Source organism: Desmodus rotundus, chromosome 5, assembly GCF_022682495.2.
Source record: "Desmodus rotundus isolate HL8 chromosome 5, HLdesRot8A.1, whole genome shotgun sequence".
Lineage (NCBI taxonomy): Eukaryota > Metazoa > Chordata > Mammalia > Chiroptera > Phyllostomidae > Desmodus > Desmodus rotundus.
In genome coordinates, this window is record NC_071391.1 from 149,846,215 (window position 1) to 149,868,794 (window position 22,580).

Sequence of the window (22,580 nt, forward strand, 5' to 3'; positions counted from 1 at the left end):
CCTTTAAAAATACCCAACTCCCCAAGGCAGCTTCTTCCCGAGGCTCTTCCAACTCTCTCTTGCCCTTTATCAGCTAACTCCCTGCAGGAACCATCCTCACTTCCTACCTCAACATACATCAGTCTTTCACTCCACTCAAATCTGGCTTCTGGCACCCCCATTCCTGTGCACCCATCCTCTGTGAGATCAACAAATACATCCCAGCTGCTGTACCCACCGACTCTTCTCAGACATTATGTCCAAAGATTCAATCAGCACCTAGAATTTCATATACATCGCTGATGTTTGAGTAAATGAATCAATAAAGCCCATGAGTATCTGACTTTGCAAACGGGCCAATACTGCTGAAAGAGATTAGTTCACATCACATCAAAACCTGCAAATATAAAATGACCATTTACAGCCATACAAAGAAAAGTAAAAAAAATTGTTTAAGTCTCAAAGCCATTTTTTAAAAATAGAAAGAAGACATTTTTCCAAGGGTTCCTTCCTAGGGAAAAAGCTCTGTAATTAGGAGGAATCACACTTTTCCCGACTATATGCCATTATACAGTCTGTAAACACCTCACTTGTGGATCAAGATATATAAAAAAAGATGAGATGCAGTTATTTCACTGTCTTCATTTGACCTGAACGTAATTAATGCAGAAATCTCAAAAGAAGACTATTTTGGGATGACTGTGATGATGATAAAGCCAAAAGAACTTATTTTATCTGAGACAAAGTAGTAAGTTGCTTAGGAAGATAATCAACTCTCTGAGAAGAGAACAATTCACTCACCAGTCCTAGAGTGTTTATAAACTCATAAACGCCACCTTCACAACCGCCACAAAGGCCACCTCCCTACCCATAGGTCTTACCACTGAGGAAGATGAACTCAGCTCCAATCAGGCCGGTCTCCACTGGTGGATCTCCAACACTGACTGTACTCGTCCAATTTTTTTTTTTTACCGTATCAAATCCTACTATTCTTCAAGATCTAATTCAAGGTTCAGATCCCCACGCTCCCCCCCTTATCCTGCCCTTCTCTACCTCGCACCTGTATACTGTTTCTGTGGTACTTGATCCATGTGGGTATGGCGCTGAGCTCGTCATAAATTTGCATTCTGAGGCTGTCACCAGCAGCACGCCTTGATCACAGCGTATCAACCACCAAACACAGACCTTCCCTAGGATTCAGATTATGTGCATTTATAAAAATGACATTTTCTTTAGAATTTTTAAATATCAACACCTTTAACAGGCACAATTTTAATGATAATACGTACAGGACAAACTCTGTTTCCCTCGGTGTAAATTCTGTTCATCTGTGAAGTCCAAGCAGAAGTCAGTGTTTCCTATCTAGTCTTTCCTAATTTCCATCCTTACCAACGTCCATCCCCGAAGTGGTTCAGCGTACAACTTTCCGACCTCACAGTGCTGCGGAGGCAATGCACATAATGAACTAAGAGGATATGCAGCACTTAGGACGGGCTTTGGGGCAGATGATTTTGCCCACCTGCTGGCTAATCTTGGCGTTCTGAGCACGTTTATGGTAGGCTAGACTACGATGTTCAGCAGGTTGGGTGTATTAACTGCATTTCAGCTTACAGTATTTCCAGCTTACAGTGGGGGTATCAGGACATAACCCCCCAGAAGTCAAGGAGCATCTGTATTAAAATGGAAGCCTTCATTGTGACTGATTTTGTAAATAAGAAGTAACTCCAGTCTACCTGAATTACTAAAGAAACTAATATTGGAACCAACACATTAATGATGTTTTTACTGATCAGAGAAGTTATTTATTAATAATTTCTTTAACAAAAACTAATTGCTAAACTGTGTGAAAACTCTGTTTGGGTTTACTATTCTGAACCTACTGTGGTTGCTAAAATTCAGTTCTAGATGAAAGTAAGTCTCGTGACCCAGAAAAGAATGTTCAGAGAACAGCAGGTCCTCAAATAATGCCATTTTGTTTGTTGTTTTGTTAGGGCATTGATAAGAGCCTACTGGAACTTAGGCCTATTTGTATCAATTGGCCTATGGTAAAACTGGTTTGTTATGTATCGTTCTGCCGTACTTCCAAATATCTAGTGACAATGTCAAGTGAGGACTTCCTCTGCTTTCCATGTACTCAAACCAGTAGTGTCAAGTTCCTCTCCTGAGTGGTAGATCTTTCGCAAGAATAACATCTAAGAGCAGTCTGCGAAAATCGGAAGTTTGTTGTCCAGGTGTGAGCAATGCCTGTCAGCCACACTTGTTCAGATCTGCTGCCCCAGAGCAGTGGCGACTGTGCCTCGGAAAGGCACTGACTACCACTTCCTCTTTCGCTATAACTGAGCTCACTACCACTGTAAATCACCAAGAACTTAATGCAATGAGTAAAATGTAGGAGGTCTTTGACCTCTAAGAAGGTCACTGCTAAGGTTCACGGATGACTATAGCAGCTTTTCTTAGCTTGGGTAGGAAGCCCTGTACACACATACTAGGTACTAGCCTTTGGCACTGTGAGCCACGTTCTCCTTCCTTTATCTTCTGCTAAAGCCATTTCAAATCTGTGAGGGAATGGAGGATGTAAAGCATACATAAACTATGAATACAGGAGTCTCAAACTTTCGTAAAACATTCTCAAAAGTTCTGTCAAAGTCTCTATGTGGAACCCCCAACTACTTTCAGACTACATTTACACAAAATTAATCCAAAGAATGGAGGGTTTTGACGGATAAACTCTATCACTTCAAAGAAAGCAGCTATTAACTTGCAGGTACAGCAAACAACGCTCGACACAAATTTCTCACATTTATCTAAGAAATTGTGTAGCACCCTCACACTGTCAAAGGCTGGTGGTTTCGAAGTCTAAAAATCCCCATGTTCTATCATCTTTTAAAATGTCCCGTATAATAGAAAGGAATCACAAGGCAGCTGTATACTTAACAGTACTCAAGTATTTGTTAGAAAAGTATTTTGGCCCCTGCAAACAGACATGTAACACGAACAACAGAGAGTGAAAAAGAGCATAAACATGACGCCCGTTGTCAGATTTAAGACAGCAACTGTTTTCACATAAAATATTACAAAGGAAAGAATCCAACGCATCGTAGATTCCTGTTAGTTCACTGCATTCACATGAGACTCTAACTGGAAAAGGTACTTTACAAAACAAAGATTGAGAAATAAATGTAAGTTTGTGGTTATATTACTTTAATTTCTCTTTCAATTTTCATTCTCTCTGAAAAAGATGACTAAGCCCCGATTAAAAGTATTTGCATAAGTTATAATTGTCACAAAATAAACACACTAAAGTAGGGATGCTGTGTGTTTATGCATGCTCTGACAGCTTCTCCAAGTCAATAATCTTACCAAGCAAGAGAATACTTGGAATTTGTTCTATGTGGGCAAATATAATACTTTGGGGGCAGGGAATGGAAGTCACTGGAGAAACGTATGCTTTCTGCTCCTATATAACTTCGCTAGGAGAAAGCAGGTGAATTGGAAAGTCACTAATACACCATCAACACCTTGTGCTTCCTGCAGCCCCGAGCTGCCAGTTTATGGGAGCTGTGCCAGGGCTCGTTTTGCTCAGCCCAGATTCCATGACAAAGTGAGTTTGGGTGCAATCAGCAATCAGAGGAAAGTGTAGGGTACCTATGTTATAACACATATATAATAATGTTATATATACACATAATCACATAATAATTTTATTTTATATGTAAAATATAGTTATGCAGAACAAAATGGAGAAAATTCATTTTAGAAAGCAGTTCAAACAATTTTCAACATTAAGTAGTAAACAATTTCTGTTTTTAGTTTCATGTTCTTGTGGGACTGACTTTTGATCAGAATATATTTTTAAAAAGTAAAGGCACATGAACTTGGTTAGCATGTGCACACACATACCCCAGCAAGGTCAGTATCGCTCTGACAATACCCTTGGGATACATAAAACAAACATCAATTTATTTATATTTTTTAATGAGAAAAGGGCCTAACAACTGGAAAAAATACAGAAAAGGTATTCCAAAAGAGAAAAGGCACAACTTTTATAAATAATGAAATGGACACATGCCCAGAATAAAGGAGAAACAAGGTAATGCTTTTTTGGACAAACCCAAAAAAGAAACATAATATATCCACAATGAAATTGTACACTAGATAAAACCAAAAGGCAAGCATACTTCCTGTTAAGATGAATATCTGTATTCAAGGATCCACGGGGTTTAGATTCAGGCCAACATCTCAACTTCAGTGAGAATAGATTTTGATTTTCATATGAACAGGAAGCTAGAGTATATTGTTACATACATTTTGCATACACACTGAAACGCCTGTATTTTGCTTCAAAGCGGCATTGCAGGGACACAGAGCTGTGGCGCGGGGCTGCCACGCAGTGAGTCAGCACCATGGTGGCAGTGCTACTGGCATCCTCTGCTGTCTCCTCTCTCGCCTTCATCTTCAGAGGGAAAACTGACGGAACATCGTAATGTATGTAACAATATCCTTTCTGGTCAGTATACAATCCACGGACAGCTATCACTCGAGAACAATTGCACAAATTTTACTTACAAAGCTTCTTCCACAATTCTGAGATTTTAAAATAAACATATTTTGTGTCAGTTATCAACATTTTTCAGCATGTCACTCAAGAAAATATATAAACATAACAGAACATCAATTTTTAAGCACAGACAACTCTTTCAAATGAGCAAAATACATGTACACATGCCCACTCATCTATGAAAATGATCATCTAACCAACAGAGAATGTTATTTTGAGAATTTCTTATTAATGGTGCCATAGGCATGCCCTCGTCATCACCCAGGCCCCCTTGCGCACTCTAGCTGGCTGACGTTAGAGGGGCAGTAGACAGCTTCAGAAAAAGGTCTTTCTCCCACTGAAGTGGTCCAGAGGGGCACAGGCTGCAACGACTGTCTCATTAGCACTGTCTTAGAATCGAAAACTCACTGAGTAGAAATATTAATGAACCAGGGAAACATTTAAGAACCACAATTCCACATTGATATGGTCCAGTGACAAGACCCTGTTCAATTAAGTTACAAATACCATGCTTCTGTATGTCTCTTTTAATAGTACAGATAATCTGAAACACAAACAAACAAAAAAATCACCCCTTGTCCTTCAGTAGTTAACAAAAAAGAGGAGACTGTCAAGACACCATTTTTTATCACGTGAGCACCTGCCTTGTGTGGCCCTCTGGCACTACCTTAAGCCTAACCTCTGGGAGAGAGAGGGGTCCCAGCGAGTTCTCTCTGCCAAGTGTCTGATGTCCAGGCTGGAGGGGATGGGGGCATTACTAATCAATATGCACGTACATGTGAGACGTGAGATGCCGAGAGTAGATCACCTACGAAATGTGTGCAGACCTATACTGAGCACTGAGTAACAGAATATTCACAACACTGTACTAGAGCCTCAGATACGAAAACAAACAGGACACAGTATCCACCCTAAAATCATCTTCATATAAAAGTATACGAAAGAAGTGACGGAGACAAATGCATAAAGTATGATGAGAAAGAAGGAAACCCAGTAACTGGAGTGGGCAGGAGGCTGTTTTAAGTGGAAAAGCCATGGAATTGTCTCGAAGGACCAAGAGGATCTAGCCAGATGACTAGGAACAGTTTATATGAAGAAATAGCCTAAGAAAATATATCCACCCAGTGGATGAAGAAAGGGTGTGGAGTCACAGCAAGAAACAAGAGCAGAAGGGCCGCACAGGCAGGGACTGAGCTGGGGCAATGGTCTGCTGTGTGCAAGGCCCCAGTCTGTTAAGCACCGTGAGGCACACAAAGGCATGTCAACCCCAATCGTTTTCCGAGGATCGCACTGGCCAACCTCAGTCAGAGGTAAGGAGGCCTTCAACTCACGTGTGAAATCGCACTAGGCTCTTCAACTCCCCTAAAGGAATCCTGCTCCCAGCTCCACCTACAGTAACGCCGCTGGCACTAACTTGTGATCCACATATCCTGTAGGGAAAGTAATCAGTTCTCACCCATGCAGTCTCTCCATTACCTATAGAACCGAGCTACTTTAAGTCCCTACGCAGTCCAATGTTTTGACGTCTCACGAGGCTGCTTTTACTGACCTGCTTACTTTTGCTCATTCTGCGATTAGCCAACACGTAGGGGAACTCTAGGGCCATGTGGAACACATCACGCGAAGATGCCGAGGTGGAGGGGGGGGGCACATGCCGGTCCTGACAGTGCAGTGCGAGGAAATGTGGGAGATCTTTCTCTCAAGTCCTCCAGGAACGGTCACGCTCTTTCTGAGCATGTGGTTTGCTTTACTTTTATGGACCTTGTCAAAGACACCATTCAGTTTCCCTCTGCTGACGGTGCCAAAAAGCTCAGGGCCAATTTCTGGACCCATATTTTATAGGAATATAGAACCTTGTAACATATATTTTCCATATTAACCTTATAACATGTACACTAGCCTTATAACATATACACTAACCTTACATATTTTACGTACTAACCTCACACCCTTATTTTACCTAACTTTCTTATGTTATGGTGCTGCTATTATTGTAGCATGCATATTTATGTTTAAAGCTTTATTCGAACTTTCAATCTTTATTGGGACATAGCAGGGTATAAAATTACATCAACCAAATGGCTGACTGGTTCAAAAAATTTAAAGGGTATTTATTATATGCCAGGCCTGTGTTGAGGGCTGGGGATAAAACCTGTCAATGGGACCGACTGGACGCTCTGGAAACTGAGAGTGGACGAAACAGACAAGTAAACAAGAGGTAATACCATAGGAAAAGCATTTAATAGGGCAAGTGTGGTAGGAGACGCATTCACACAGGAACACAGGGGCCTACGAGAGCTGCGAAGGCTTCCTGAATGGACTGTCTCCTGAGCTGGGACCCAGAGTCTGCGTGTGAGGAGCACTGTGTGCTCTGGGAAAGGACAGCAGTCCCGTCAGGCTAGGGCAAAGGGTGCCAGTAAGGAGGTGGGCGGTAAGGCCAGGGGACAGCAAGGACCTGGTGAATGGTGTTAAGCAAAGTGGATTTAATCTTTGAGCACTGTGAAACTCAGGAAGAGTTCAGCCGGCAGCTGACCCAATTAGATTTGCATTGAAACACTTATTGGGTGCCCGCTGTTTTCCAGCACTGTGCTTAATGCTTTACGGACATGACTACAGTGGATCCTCACAAGGGTCCCACAAAACCATGTGAAGCAAGCACTATTATTATCCCTTCTACAGGGGACGAAACGGAGGTTTACTGATGGAAAGCAATCTGACCAGTCACCCTGCCGATCTTGGTGAAGCCAGGCTTCTGACTCCGGGGCCTAAGTACGTAGCTTAGGGCGCTGCCAACCTCCTTTAGAAAAAGGCTTGACGTTCCAGCCACAATGTACAGAAAGTACGGGTTAAGAAGAGACCAGAACTAGGAAGACCAGCTGAGCAGCTGTATGAGAATTCAAGGGAGATATGATGACAGTGAGAATAAAAAGAAAACAATTAATTTGAGACATAACGAAGAGACCATCAAAGGCCTTGGCGGGGCCTTCAGTGTATATGAGAAAGGCAGAGAGGGGTGAGGCAAGAATGACTCCCAGGTGTATGGCTGGAGCAACTGAGTTAATGATACATTAACATAACACAGTGGTTAAGACCAAGGCTCTAAAACCAGACTCCCACCTCTGCCATTTAAAAGGCAGGAATCTTGCCTTGGCTGGTGTGGCTCAGGGGACTGAGCACCAGCCTGAGAACCAAAGGGTAGCGGGTTTGATTCCCAATCAGGGCACATGCCTGGGTTGTGGGCCAGGTCCCCAGCTGGGGGTACGCAAGAGGCAACCACACGTTGATGTTTCTCTCCCTCCTTTCCCCTCTCTCTAAAAATAAAACCTTTAAAAAATAAATAAGTAAAAGGTGAGAACTTGGACTATTAGTTAAATTCACCATACCTCAGTTTCCTCCTGTATATAATGGAGATGATAATAATACCTCCTCCAAGAATTAAGTAACTAATTCATGTGAACCTCTTAGAATAATACCAGTAAATGAACACTCAGTTAACAAATATCACCATTACCGCCACCACCACCACCATTCCATGGTGTAGGGATTATAGAAGCAAAAGGCAGAATGACAAGTTCAATTTGAACATACTGAAGTTAAGGTACCTACAGAACCTCCATGTGGCAATGGTCACATTTATGGCTCCGAACTAAGCAAGGGCTTTGGACTGAGGATTTAAAGTTCAGAGTTGTGAGCAGTTGGATGGTCGTTTAAGCCACCAACATGAATGACATGGCCCCGGGAGGAAGGTGCGGAGTGAGGGAACAAAGAAACCTAGCAGAGCCTTTGGAGGGACCCAGATGTTTAAGGGACAGGTATGAAGAACCTGCACGAGTCTTGACAAGTGACCAGAGAAGTAGGAGAAAAAATGAGAAGCTAACGGGAGAGTATATTTCAAAAAGAAGCAACAGTACCAAATGCTGCTAAGAGGGAAATAAGGATGGCAAGGTATTCACTGGATTTAGAAATAAAACCCTTGCCTTGCATGGTCTAGGTGACATGGCCATTGCTGTCCCATTAGGAAGGTAAAATGCAACATGTATTAAAACAGCTTTAATATAAGGTCTACTCTGCTAAGGCCTATTAGAGAAGAACAAGGTCTTCAGTCCAGATGACTGCCAGCTGGGGGAAATAGGAGCGACCTCTTAGAAGAAGATCATGAAAAGGAGAATAGTATTTGCAGTTTAAAGAAAACATCAAAGCATTGAAGGCTTTGGACTTCACAGACACAACCAGAGGCAAAATTCAGAAAGCATAAGGCACAGCCAGGAACAGTCAATTAATTCAAATAGGCTGGCTCCCACTGCCCGAAGGGGGCTTCTGAGTGTTAAAATTTAAACAGCAGACAGGAACCATCAGTACACAAAGTCCTAACCAAGGAATATGGAAGTAATACAAATATTTAAATGCCTTTCCTCCCTGGAAAACACCTAATTATTCTTTAATTCTCTGCTTATAGCTACCTCTCTAGTGTCAATTTAGGCAAAGATGAACTAACCTCTATGTCCTCAAGTTACTTGCTATTCAGATCTCTTATGACATTGCATATAATTATGTTTCCTCAGTCTTCTGCTACTCAAGAGAATGGGCGGTGCCTTGGTATTTCAGCAAGCCAGACAACATGAGGGTGGTTCTTCACAAAGACTGACAACTGTGTGCAACAGGGATTAGCCACGGGGAAAGCAGAGGCGGGACAGTCAAAAAGCCGGGAAGAGTGACAAGTAATGAGGTCCCGCCCGCGGGGCCACTGTGGAAATACTGGAAGGTGGGAAGTCTCTAAGAGATGCTTCCAAGGCAGTATCAGTAGAATTTGGTGACCAAATGAAATGGGGCAGAGCGTAAGACTAACAAAGCATACCCTTGACTCAGTAGTTAGACTTGGAAATATATCCTAAGGAAACAATTACAGAGATTCATGCATACTTTGGTATTATTTATAAGGGTGCAAAACTGGAAATAACTTTAATTTTGAACAATAGAGGATGAATGAAATAAACAGCGGTCTCTCTATCTGACTACCATGCACATATTAGCATCATACTTACACAGTTGTGTGAGTGAGAACGTGTACATTCTAGTAAACCATGAAAAACTTAATAAAACAAAACATACAGCTGGACCCTAATTTTGTTTGATCTGAATAAAAACATGGAAAAACACAGGAAGACTCTATGTCAAAGGTAGGCACTGGATTTTTCTGAGAAGTGACTATAAGGCTATACATTTCTTTTTCTTCTTCATAATTCATTTTCCAATTTTTTTATAATAAATATGTTGTCTTTACAATAAAAATTAAATATCCCTTTTTTGTAGGAAGTGAACTCGTGTAAGAAAGTCAAGTTGTCAGGCTATTTTTTTCTGAGAGGTGGTGGAAAAAAAATAGACCCAAAATTTGAAATGACAGATAGTCTGAGCATCATGTTTGTTTTTCTTAGATTTTGCTTCACTTTAAGATTAGAACAATGGAGGAGAAGCTGGAAAATACAGGATCCAGAAAAATGAGAGAGATGCTTACAAAAGGATATCCTTGATGTAATTTTCCATGTAAACAAAATGCACAGTGTCTCCAAGGACACCAGGGAGAAATCTTGCAAAGAGAGAAAAACCCTACAAAGATGACATTCCTGGGGCATTTGAGATAGAAAACCTGTTAACTTATTACAGAGAGTGAAAAACTATGGGCTTTGGCATCCAACAGACCTGGGTTTAAGGCATGCTGCCTCTACTTAGCAGCCCTGTGACCCTGGGCCAGTTGCTGAAGTGAGTCAGTCTCCTCCAGTGTAGCAAAATGACACCTAGCACCGTGACAAGAACTAGGTGATCTGTATGGAAGTGGCCATTGGGGTGGCAGTGAGCCAAGGACCCCGCCACCCAACTGTGATTCAGCAGGTCTGAGACTGGTCCTGAGTTCCCCGGGTAAGTCTACTGTATGGGCGGGGGGAAGAAACGTGCGAACAACTCAGGGCCGGGCACATGGAACAGCTTGGTAACTGTCAGATGGTTGGTTTTGTGTACAGAACATAGGGCTTCTATCACTTTTCCTTAAGGCTCTCATGGCTTTTTTAATTAAACACAGTGACAAGATCTGTCCTGGGTATCTCAGACTTTTTTGCTATGAGAGAAGGCAGATGGAGAATGAACTAAAGTGAACAACAAAACAATGTAAATGCCATTTATGGTCCAGAACAGTACCACAGCACTCAAAAATTCAGTATGAGTGACTCCAAAGGTCTTTGACATGTAGTCTTGCACAATCTTGCTGAGGCACATTTGAATCATTTCTGCTTCACGATGCAGAGGACCAAGCCACTTAGCCGGTCTGTATACTTTCCCACTAGTCAGTATCCAAATTTCATTTAGGTTTTGTTGTATTCTGTTCATCACCAGAAACAGAGAAAAGCTTCATTCTCTGTAAAATGGCCTCAAAAGACAGTCAACCGCTATGCTACAGATATATCTGCAAATTTGGGGAAATGTGAAAGGTCTCAAAATATTCAAAATATTCTAGTAAATGTCAAAGATCTACAATTACATTTCTTAACATAAAGGAAAGGTCTTAGCCTATTTCATAAATAGTTTCTAGCAATAAAAAGTCACATGAAAAGGTCAGAGTACATGGCATTTAGTGCACCCAATAATTCAATAGTTTGTCTGCCTTTCGGCCTGGTCTCCCAGAACAAGCCGGCTGTTAAAGAGGATCGCTAAGAAGCAATCCTGGGGGAGGCTCACCAGCTGGGATAAGTGCAGTGTGAGCCACAGAGAGTGGTGGCTGCTGGCCATCTTCACTTCCCACTATATATAGCCACTAGAGGCAGGAGACAGACTGAGTTATCAGTAGGTACTTGCGTACAAAGCAAAAAGTTCAAGAAATTAAGTGGTCTAACCATGCCGCTGAAGACTGGACTGTCTATCATCAGTACATTGAGCTTCCTTCTGAGGTCCCAGCAGCTTTTTCAGAGCCGATGAGAACCACTGTCGACCACAATGCGGGAGCCAAAGACAGTATGATCAGATACTGTGTCTGTAATCTGGGTGTTAAGTCAGCAATCCTTTCTCCCTTGATACAGACTGAAGAATTTTGATCAGCTGTGCTGACCCAAATTACCTAGCAGGAATCTATTTTTTCTTTAGTCCTTAACCCTCCATCACCTAGATTAGTGGAAAGACAGTATCCTTCGTTCCTTCCTATTTAAAATTTAGGCATATGGATTGAAATATGGATTGTTCTACTTTAAACTCAAAACCATTTTATTTCAAACCCCCAAACCCATAAACAGATGTATATGATGTTTTAGAGTCTTAACACATGAGCTGATTTGCTTGAGTGACTTGATCTGGAAATGGATAAACTAAAACCATGACCATTTGGGGACAGGACTTAAGTTTTGCAACAATAATGGCCCCACACAACCTCCTGAAATGTTGTGTGTTACTACTCTACACCACAAGCCTTCAGCTCAGTGAGAGGTTTTGCCCAGCTGACCGCTCAGCTCCGCACTGGCCCAAATTCTGTGCCCTTTCTTAATGAAACTCTTCTTTTTCTGCCCTCAGCATGCTCGTTTTCTGTGCCTATTCAATCACATAGAGCCTCTAAGGTCTAAGGAAAATTCAGCTTGAGGAAGACTTACCTGAGTAGTTCGACACTATTTGGTCTCTCTTTACTGAACACTCCTGTAATTATTCAGCATCGTATTTGTATGTTATATACTATACCATATGCTAGTGTGTAATTATATTGTTTTATATTGTTCTTCAGATTTTTTTCCATGTGTGTTATCATCAAAATAACACACATAAAGATGGTAAAGTTCTTGAGGGCAAGGTCAATCTTAAACAAGTGGGGTATACACTCTTTGCAGTTATTAGTCCAAGAACAACATATCTATATAAAGTTATAAAGGGTTTTATATTTCAGGATAAGTATGTATTCCAGACGGTCTTCATCTCAATAAAATATATTTTTTAATTTTTTATTGTTATTAAGTTATAATTCTCTGCATTTTCTCCCCATCCTTCCACCCCACCCCAGCCAATCCCACCTCACTCCCCCATTTCTACCCTCCCCCTTGATTTTGTCCTTGTGTACTTTATAGTAGCTCCTGTAGACCCCTCTCCCCACTCCCCTCTGGCTATTGTTACATTGTTCTTAATTTCAATGTCTCTGGTTATATTTTGTTTGCTTTTTTCTTTTGTTGATTATGTTCCAGTTAAAGGTGAGATCATATGGTATTTGTCCCTCACCACCTGGCTTATTTCACTTAGCATAATGCTCTCCAGTTCCATCCATGCTGTTGCAAAGGGTATAAGCTCCTTCTTTCTCTCTGCTGTGTAGAATTCCATTGTGTAAATATACCATAGTTTTTGGATCCACTCATTTGCTGATGGGCACTTAGGGTGCTCCCAGTACTTGGCTATTGTAAATTGTGCTGCTCTGAACATTGGGATGCATAGGTTTTTTTGGATTGGTGTTTCAGGGTTCTTAGGGTATAATCCCAGCAGTGGGATTGCTGGGTCAAAGAGCAGTTCCATTTTTAGTTTTCTGAGGAAATTCCATACTGTTTTCCACAGTGGCCACATCAGTCTGCATTCCCACCAACAATGTACTAGGGTTCCCTTTTCTCCGCATCCTCTCCAACATTTGTGTGTTGATTTGTTTATGTTGGCCACTCTGAACAGTGTGAGATGGTACCTCATTGTGGTTTTAATTTGCATCTCTCTGATGGCTAGTGATGCTGAGCATCTTTTCATATGTCTCTGGGCCCTCTGTATGTCTTCCTTGGAGAAGTGTCTGTTCAAGTCCTTTGCCCATTTTTTAATTGGGTTGTTTGTCTTCCTGGAGTGGAGTCGTGTGAGTTCTTTATATATTTTGGATATCAGGCCCTTGTCTGAGGTATCATTGGCAAATATGTTTTCCCATATAAAATATATTCTAAATAGTGGAACAGAAACTACTTTCCTTGTTTTGCTTTTTTTTTTTTTCTTATTCAATCCTTCCTAGTAAGACCTTTTATCCTTAATTTCTTGAGGTCATTTTCCCATTCATTCTATTCGATGTCAGCACCACTAAATCCAGTTACATGTGTGGGCAGTAAAAATGTAATTTAATGATAATTGGTTTTAGTATGTGGCCTCCAGGATTCCATTAAGTATATTTATTACTAATAGCCATTTTTTAAACAGCAAGCTTCTTTTCTTCTTTTTAAAAAAATGTTTATTGAATGTATTGAGGTGACCTTGGTTAATAAAATTAAAGGTTTCAGGTGTATCATTCTATTTCAAATTGATTATCACAAGGAGATCTCAGGGGCCTAAAGATCAGGAAGTTGCGCTGGGCCCTTCTTTTCTGAAAGGATACTCTGGCCTAGACGACCTCTTAAGACCCTCTTCACCCCTGATTCTCGATGAAATTTGTTCTTCCTGTTCACTTGACATCACCCCTGTCCCCAAACCCCGCCTAAAGCAGAGAGGCCCTCCACTCTCCACCCCGTGCCTCCCTGGGCTGCACCTGCTCCCCTCAGCATCTCAGGCAGCTTCAGAACCACTTTCCTTATGACCCCCATCTTTTTTTCTTTTAAAAAAATCTTTCCTGAAGAAAACCATCCAGATCACTATTATCACAAAGGTACTTCATTAACTAAAATCGTACTACAGACACAAAAGGCACCAAGTTGCAGTAAAACGAGCATGGCTATTCAGTCAGACGAATCATATTCCGGTAACTTTGACAAGCTGCTTCACCTCCATTCCTGCTTCAGTTTTGCTCTGCAAGTTAAACATCAGTCGTAGGAACTGTCATGTAGGGTTGTTGCGGGGACTGACAGAACACTCAGCATAATGCCTGGTAGTTAGCAAATAATAGTTAACCGCTGTTCCTAGAATAATTGTCAGCATCATATTTCTTACGTCTACTATGGTATCTCAGAGGCCCCATTACACTTGTCTAACTAAAGCAAACAGAATCATCTGTGTTTCTCTTTTTACTGATGGGGGGTCCAGATCAGCTGCCAGTTCTGGCAGAAAAAACTGCATACCGTGGTCGTTGACTGGTACTCTGAGTGATGACTAAGTAATACACATTCTCCAAAGTTACAAATCAGTTTGCTACTAAAATAGTTTCCAGATTTCAGAACTACAGATATATCCTTATCCGCTACAAAATGATCTCTCAATTATCCCGCCTACATTTAGAAAGATTTTTATTAGCAAAAGATGTGTTCCAACAGCATACTTGTGTGAACAGAGAAATCCAGGAGATGCATGTGTTCCCTCTTGTCAGAAATACCTTTAATAAAATCATGAAATACTGTAAAGTATTCGATTATGTGAAGAAATAAAAAAACATATTGTCAAATGAAAAGAGTAATTCTGAATAGGAAGCCCCAGGAAGTGGTGCCGCAGGGAAAAACGAGAGGCCGCGCTGCTTTAATGTCTTTGGCCTCCCCACGTGGGTCTCGGGCACGGAGCACTGCACTCGCCGTGTGCTTCCACGGGTAGATGGGCACTCACTCGTCATACGCAATGCAACCGTCAAGTCCATTTCGTATTCATTACAAACGGAATTCCAAAAGCAAGCACACCAACAGAGATGGCATTTTAGGTTTGTAAGGTAATTTTGGACTGACTGTATTTCTCTAAAATCACGGGTACTTAGTTACAATGATGCTTCATCTTGGCAAGGTTCATTAACTAAGGTTATACTGTACTTAGTATCTTACAGCACATTACACCCTAATGAAACTATAATGCCATTTAGGGAAAGAAAGAACTTTATACTTACATAATGTTTCCAGGCCTTTAATGTTAGGAATGAGAAGTTTCGTGACAAAGAAGCATTTACCAGATGAAGGTGATAATTCATCACAGATGTCACCAGATTATTCTTCTGCTAGGTGACTCTGGGCTTTGAATTACTCTTGTGAAATCAGTAACACTGCAGCATGTTTCTTCTTTAAATATAGTAATGTATGTGCTATTTATTTGTGTGTACATGTGTATATGAACACACACATATAAAAATCTGCAGCTATAATGAAATGTAAAACTGTTCTTACATAAAAATATCAAGACATAAACATTTAAATGGGTGTTGAGTGTGATATCATCAATGGAACTGCCCTGTCCCCACAGGCTCTTCAACAGACAAGGCTCTAGAGGAATTAAGTGTGAGGCAGTTGGCACTATGAGATGCAGACTCGGAAGGAGAATGAGGTTCTGTCCCTGACCTACAAAAACTTGCTGACCACCCTAGATGCCAGTTCTATGTAACCGTTACGATGAAGGTGGCACGCCTGCCTTCCTAACCACAATCATTTGTTGGAGTGACTAGAATGATAAATGCAAAACTATTTGTAAGCTATAAAGGACTACAGTAGAAGTAATAAGATACTTTCAGGACAATTTTGCTGCTTTGAAAAACATCTAAAAATGGAATGATAGTTTAACTATATACATCATTTTGTCTATTCCAAAAAAAGGGGAAAAAGTGGTGTTTTTATAAAGATATCTTTTCTATTTCTAAAGAATATATAATAGAACATTTTAGTGCATGGGTCAACCTAGTATAAAAATATAGGCTCTATTTTTCTTGAGTTAAATACAAAAAAGTGCTCTGTAAGTTCTAAAGGGGCATATATACACATAAAAATATAAATGTATATATGTACATATATATATAAAGTTTAGCCATTTTTGCCACTTACATGAAAAAGTATACTTTGAGGTGGGTGCTTACCTTCTCTTAGGCGGTCTACTACGAAAGTAAAGCCTGTAGTTCTTGGATGTAAGACATATTCATATTTCTGAAGTCCATTCTTTTCAGCAAATTCATTACTTCGAGCCTTGCTGTTTTCTAAACAAAACAATAGAAGATTAGAAGCAATAAAATAAAGGAAGATAATGTGAGGTAAGAAAAACAGTACAGAATTTCTTTGATAAAAATGGCAGTTAATTTTTCTGTAATTACTGAGTATATAGCATACTGAGTCAAATAAGAAGATATAAACACTTATATAAGTCCCTAACAAGGATCTTAGAGTATGTATTTATTGGAATTTTGAAAACTTTATAAGGTATTAACAGACTTTTTATAATGGTTTGTAAATTCATACTCATATCTTTAAAATTCTTTAAGAGATTTCATAAAAGTCAATATACAGTGAAAACTAAAATACAAATAAAATCCTAATAAACTAAATTTTCATAAAATAATCTTTATATAATAAAAACTTAAATACTAAATGTAAGATGCCAATAAAATAAAACTAAAATAGTAATAAAACATAGGGAAATTTATACATCCAGAAGAAATAACTAGTAATTTCCCAAATATATCAGATCGACGTTTTTTTTAACCCCATAATTTAGGGCTTCAATGCAAAGTGAAATGCCTTCCTCGCCCAGGCACAGAGCATGCTAGCATTACCGACCCAAACCGCTCCACAGCGGAATGGGCACACGACTAGCACATCGTGTACAAACATCTGAACATGGTTTGGCTGAGTAGAGTTACAAAGTCAAGTATATGTTCCAAATTTTGGTAAAAACTTCTTTTTCCATTCCATGAGGTAACTTTATAAGTTCCAAGAAGAACCAAACCCATTACTCAGCAAATATATTTGGAAAAGTAAAGTGTTCAGAGATCTGGCCTCAACCCCTGGGGGAGATCATGAAATAGCTTCTGATGACAGCAGATGTTAGAACATGCAATCCTCAGCTGCATCCTGAAATTTATAGGCTACTCTAAGTCACAAGAAAAAGACATATATTTATATAAACACAGCTTTCCTAGGAGTGAATTTAAGACCATGGAACCCTCAAAACCGCAAAAAACCACAGATGGATGCAAAATATTCAAAGAACACTCCTATAAAAGGGGTTACTTTTTTATTACTGTTACAAGGGAGGAATTGAGTCAAAGAACTAAATACCCACAAATCCCCAGCAAGTCAAAAGTAAAGGCCCTACACATAAAAAGTAACAAGCTCCTTTCACATTCATTTGAGGAGAATATCGGGGGCGCAGGAGCACAGAACAGTACTTTACCCACGGCAGACAGGACCTTACACGGGATGAGGAAGCCCCAGGACACTAAAGATGAGTAGTTAACTGTTCTTCAGTTCGCTCTCCTAGCTCATCAGAGTTTAGGGAACTGAAGACCAACGTGAACCCTGTTGTGGAATGTGTATGCAAGTCTAAGCATCTCTAAAACACAGTCACAATGTGGGAAGGCAGAAATGATCAGACGGCGAGATAGAGATGCAGGTTTTTCCCTCCACACCCACTTCACTCACCCACCCCTGGACTCTGTGGTTACTGGTAACTACACAGGCATCCCACTTTCTGACCACTGCCTCCTGTCTTGTCAGCAAACTCCCTGTAACACCCCAAGGCCAGCACTCCCTTCACTCCAGCGGGCCAACTGGCCACTTTGCTGTTCTCAACCAGACAGGCGTGTTCCCACCTAAGGGTCTGTGCATTTGTTCTTCCCTCTACCCAGAATGCCTTCTGCCCAATACCTGCATGGTTTTCTACTTTGTTCATTTAGTCTCTGCTTAAATAGAAACTTAAGGGGCTTTCTGTAACCACCTTACATAGCATAGCACCTTACGTCCCCATCTTGTTATTCCCTCCTCATCTTTACTTCTGTGCACAGTGTTTATGAATGCCGGGCATTAACTCATTCATTTTTTATCTACTCTTCCTCATAGAATTTAGGCTTCCTAAAAGTAGGGACTTCGTTTTGTATATAAAGTTCCAGGCACTCATACACTAAACGAAGAAGTTTTATGTACAAGGGTGTTGAACTGCATTTAATGTTATAATTGTTAAAACCTAGAAAATCTTTCCAAATCAGAGAAACAGAATCCAGAATTATGGTATACCAATTGTGGTGGTAAATTTTATGTGTCAAATTGGCTAAATGTTATTCCAGACATTTCTGTGAAGGTATTTTTGATGAGATTAGCATTTAAATCAGTAGACTTCAAGTAAAGCAGATTTCCCTCCATATGTGAGCAGGCCTCACATATCTCTCTCACATCTCTCCCTCTCTCCCTCCCTCCCTCTCTCTCTCTCTCTCTACACACACACACCCTTTTGGTTCTGTTTTTCAGGACAACCCTAACTAATAACCAATATAATGAAAAATAAAACCTACCCAATCTTTAAAACATGTTTTCAAAGAATGTAATGTGAGAGATTACAATATAAGTACAAGGAAAACTATATTCCTAATTTTCCAATTTCGTTTAAAAATGCATGTGTATGTGTCTCTATGCCCATACATATGCCTATATGTCTGTGTGTACACATGTGTATGTATGTATGTATGTGTGACCAAATGACACAAAAGCAAAAGAGTAAAATTAGAACAGATTTCTTTATGGGCAGTAGGATTAGACTACTTCTTATACTCCTATACTTCTAAATTTTCCCAAATTAATATAAATTACCTCCATAAGCAAGAAAAAAGTTATAACTAACAGTAACATATAAAGATAGAATATATGTAAAATTACATTTAAATATACTTATCTGAAAATACATAAGCAAGCTGAATTCAGAACTTAGAGGATGACAAGACACTTTCTTTGGGCTTAAAAGACCAAATTTAGAGTTAACTGTGGTTAACTAAAAACACCTTTGGCCCTGACCAGTGTGGCTTCAGTTGGTTGGACATCACCCCACAAAGCCAAAGGTTGCTGGTTCAATTCCTGGTCACGGCACAGGCCTGGGTTGCAGGTTCTGTGCCCAGTCAGGGGTTATACAAGAGCAACCAATCATTTCTCTCTCTTTCATTGATGTTTCTTTTGCTCTTTTTCTCCCCCACCCCCACTCCCAACTCTAAAAAAATAAATAAAATCTTTAAAAAATAAAAAGTAATTAAAAAACCCTTCAAGTTAACAGATGCTTTTTCAAAATTGAAAGTATATTGGTAGCCTTTTTAAAAAAAATTTTATCCCAACCTTAAACTGCTTAATGCTGTTTTAAAAAAACTTTTTCAAGCTTCGGGATTGGTTTGTTTTCTCTATTTGGCAAACAGTCTGTACATGCCATTTTAACTTAAAAAATACACAACTACATCATGTAATGGTGAGTACTCTGGACCCTGAAAACATGCAACTGGATGTTAATTAAGTTCATCACCTAAAAAAAGACCCTTGAGAAAAAATATCCTGAAAAAAGTTTTAAATATGTACGTGTGCAGGCTCTGAAGGTCTAAGGCATGGAAATCCCACCAACGATGTGCCAAAGCATCAGCAATCCGTGAACTTTCACCCCGTTAGCTTCCAATCACTAAATAACCTCCAAAGGTGCCGCTGTTTAGTGCGCATTGTGGCATTCATAAATATAAATTAATCTATCACGCCAGTAAATAACACACTAATATAGCTGCTATTTCAATGCCCAAATTTAAGTATTAGACTTTCTAAGTATTACAGAATTTAAATATGGCTCTGTCCATTATAATTTCCCAATGACAGGTTCGTAGCTCTGGTAATCAATCAACTTATATTTCCAAGCTTAAACAACACGCAGACAATATCATCCATCAGTGACCAACTACTTTTAGAATTTTAACTATAAAAATCAAGCATATAGTATACAGTAAGCATACCTTTTAGTATACAATACTGGTTACATTAAAATTGCCATGGCTCATCTGGTTCATCTGGCTCAGTTCCATGAGCGATAAATGGTCAAAGATCTCTTCCTTGCTCTCACTGTTTCCCAAACTACTTTAATTTCCTGTATTGACACATTAGGACCTAGTCACCCGCTCACTTACTTAAATAGTTGTGTAATTTGTATTTTCATTACACTCTCTTTGGTACTGGCTCCGCACACCGCTATGTCCAGAGAGTGAATCAGTTTGCTTGTTTACACATTCTCCTAAGCTCGACCTGGTATTGGGGATTTGGAAGACAGTTCATGGTCCATCTCTCCACACTGTGTGATCATTACATTTCAGGTCTGTCCCACTTCAGTCTGTCTCCCTCGTACACCAGACTTTCACCCACAAGATCCTTCTCAAATTCTCTTTCTTGAAGTAAAAAGTTTTTAAATGTTGCTTTTCTGAGTCTAAGAATTCTACAGAACTTCTCGTGAAAGCTTGCTCCCCCACCCCCACCCACGTTCCACCACAGTTGTTCTCCGATCTGCCCTAAACCCTAAACTACAACTGAAGGCTTCATCTGCAAAACTCACCCATGGCTTAAAAGCATGTAAAGAGCACTAATGTGCAAGAATGAAAGACTCTATTTTGTTTTTAATCTTCCAAAGAATTCCTGGAAGTCCAATGGCATTCTTGGTCTATCTACCGTATTTTGCCATGTATAATGCTCAATTTCTGCCCAAATTTTTGAGGGAAAAATAAGGATGCGCATTATACATGGGTAGTACTAATTCCGTACCTATATAAATGTTTTTAACTCTTTTATTTATACTTTTGTGTTAAAAGGGTAACTCTAGAAAGCAATAACGATATCTATGCAAAACATACCCTGGAATATGATATAAATATTCTAAATATGTATACAAATGAATTATAAAATTAAAACATAAGTTTTTCCTGAAAGTTTTGGCCAAGAACATGGGTGCACGGTGTTGGGAACCACCCTGCCTGGTTTCAGAAGCTGTAACCCCCACGGCTAAGGCTGAGTGAGAGACCTTGGGACCATAAGCCACTAAGGAGACAAAGCTTATTTCCTGGGCAGGGGCGCCACCTCTGCCCCCTTTTACTTCACCCTGCTTGGCCCTGGGCAGATGACCAGTTAGCCAATGATGGGTAAGATTCCTGAAGGGAAGGACGACGTAAGACAGGTGTGGTCACGAAGGGGCCCTCAGGGAAGGACTTGGGGGGCTATAGGAAAAGGGGGCTATAGGATGGACCCTTGCCCCTTAGCTTTGATATAGCCTGAGTCCTCATTCTGTCTGGGAGAAGTCTCCAATCTCTTGGCTGCCTTACTTCCCCTGCCTGACTTAAGCCTGAAACAATGCTGGAGGTGGGTGCAGCCCTGGGAACAGGTGGTTCCCCAGGGCGATCAGGCCTAAGAAAGAATACATAAAGTCCTGTGAAGCCTGCTTTGCTAAGAATGCCCTCAATTTTCTGATAAGGGTCCAAGTATGAAATGAGTTTATTCCCCAAAGTCTTACAGCCCTTTAGCTAACTGACCCTGACTCAGAATAAGCCCTCATAGTTCTTTGTATGTTGTCTATTGTTTGATCCTTACTGCCTGACAATGACTGATGAGCTTTACCTGTATTCCTGTGCAAATTGAACCCAATAAAAGCCCATTGAGGAAAAGGCCCCTGGCCCTTCTCCTTTGAGAGATTGGCCACCTTTCCTCCCCAAGCAGATTATGTGTTGGTAGACTTATTCTCATCTGTGGCGGCCGGGGGGGCTCTGTGGGCAAAGCTGCCCCACAGCACATTATACATGGCAAAACACGACAGTTTAATATCTGGGAAGGTCAAAAATCCTGTGTCCTTCTATGTCCCCTCCACAACTCAATTATGGCTGAGTTTTGTTGAGAAAGGACAAAGCCCTTCTTGCTTATAATAGGGATAAGGCCTTAAAATACCAGGAGAAAGGCAATATATTAACTTAAATCAACAATAAATGAAACTGGTTACTATCAGGTGCTTTTCTAATAAGGAAGAAGTTGAGGAAAAAGGTCTAATGGGTGAGTATGTACCCCAGAAGAGAACAGGAAATACAAAGAACGGGAAGAGGCTTCTTCTTTCTCAGGATTGCTTTGGCTATTCAGAGCTTGTGTGGTTCCATACAAATTATACAGAAGGCTGATAATTAACATATATACTGAGACTCAAAATACCAACGTCTGGGATGGCAAGTAAAAAAAAAATGACGATCTCTTGGGGTTACCCAGCATAGATTCTGCAGGCTGGAGACCAGGAGTGTTGGGTTCTAATGTGCTACTGATTAGCTGAGTGACCTTAAGGGTGGGACATCGATCTTGTTAGTATTCAGTTACTTCATCTAAGAAATAATAAGTTTAGACTAGATGATTTCTAAGTTCCTTCC

General features: G+C 40.3%; 1 protein-coding gene across 7 annotated transcripts in view; it reads right to left on the reverse strand.

Annotated features, from left to right (window-relative positions):
- LCLAT1 (lysocardiolipin acyltransferase 1) overlaps positions 1 to 22,580 on the reverse strand; it is a 140,116-nt gene that overhangs the window by 38,663 nt on the left and 78,873 nt on the right. For all 7 annotated transcript variants that reach the window (XM_045189296.3, XM_024552614.4, XM_045189295.3 and 4 more), the window contains one exon: positions 16,266 to 16,382. In XM_045189296.3, coding sequence (XP_045045231.2) covers positions 16,266 to 16,382 — 117 coding nt within the window. The remainder of the gene's footprint in view (positions 1 to 16,265; positions 16,383 to 22,580) is intronic.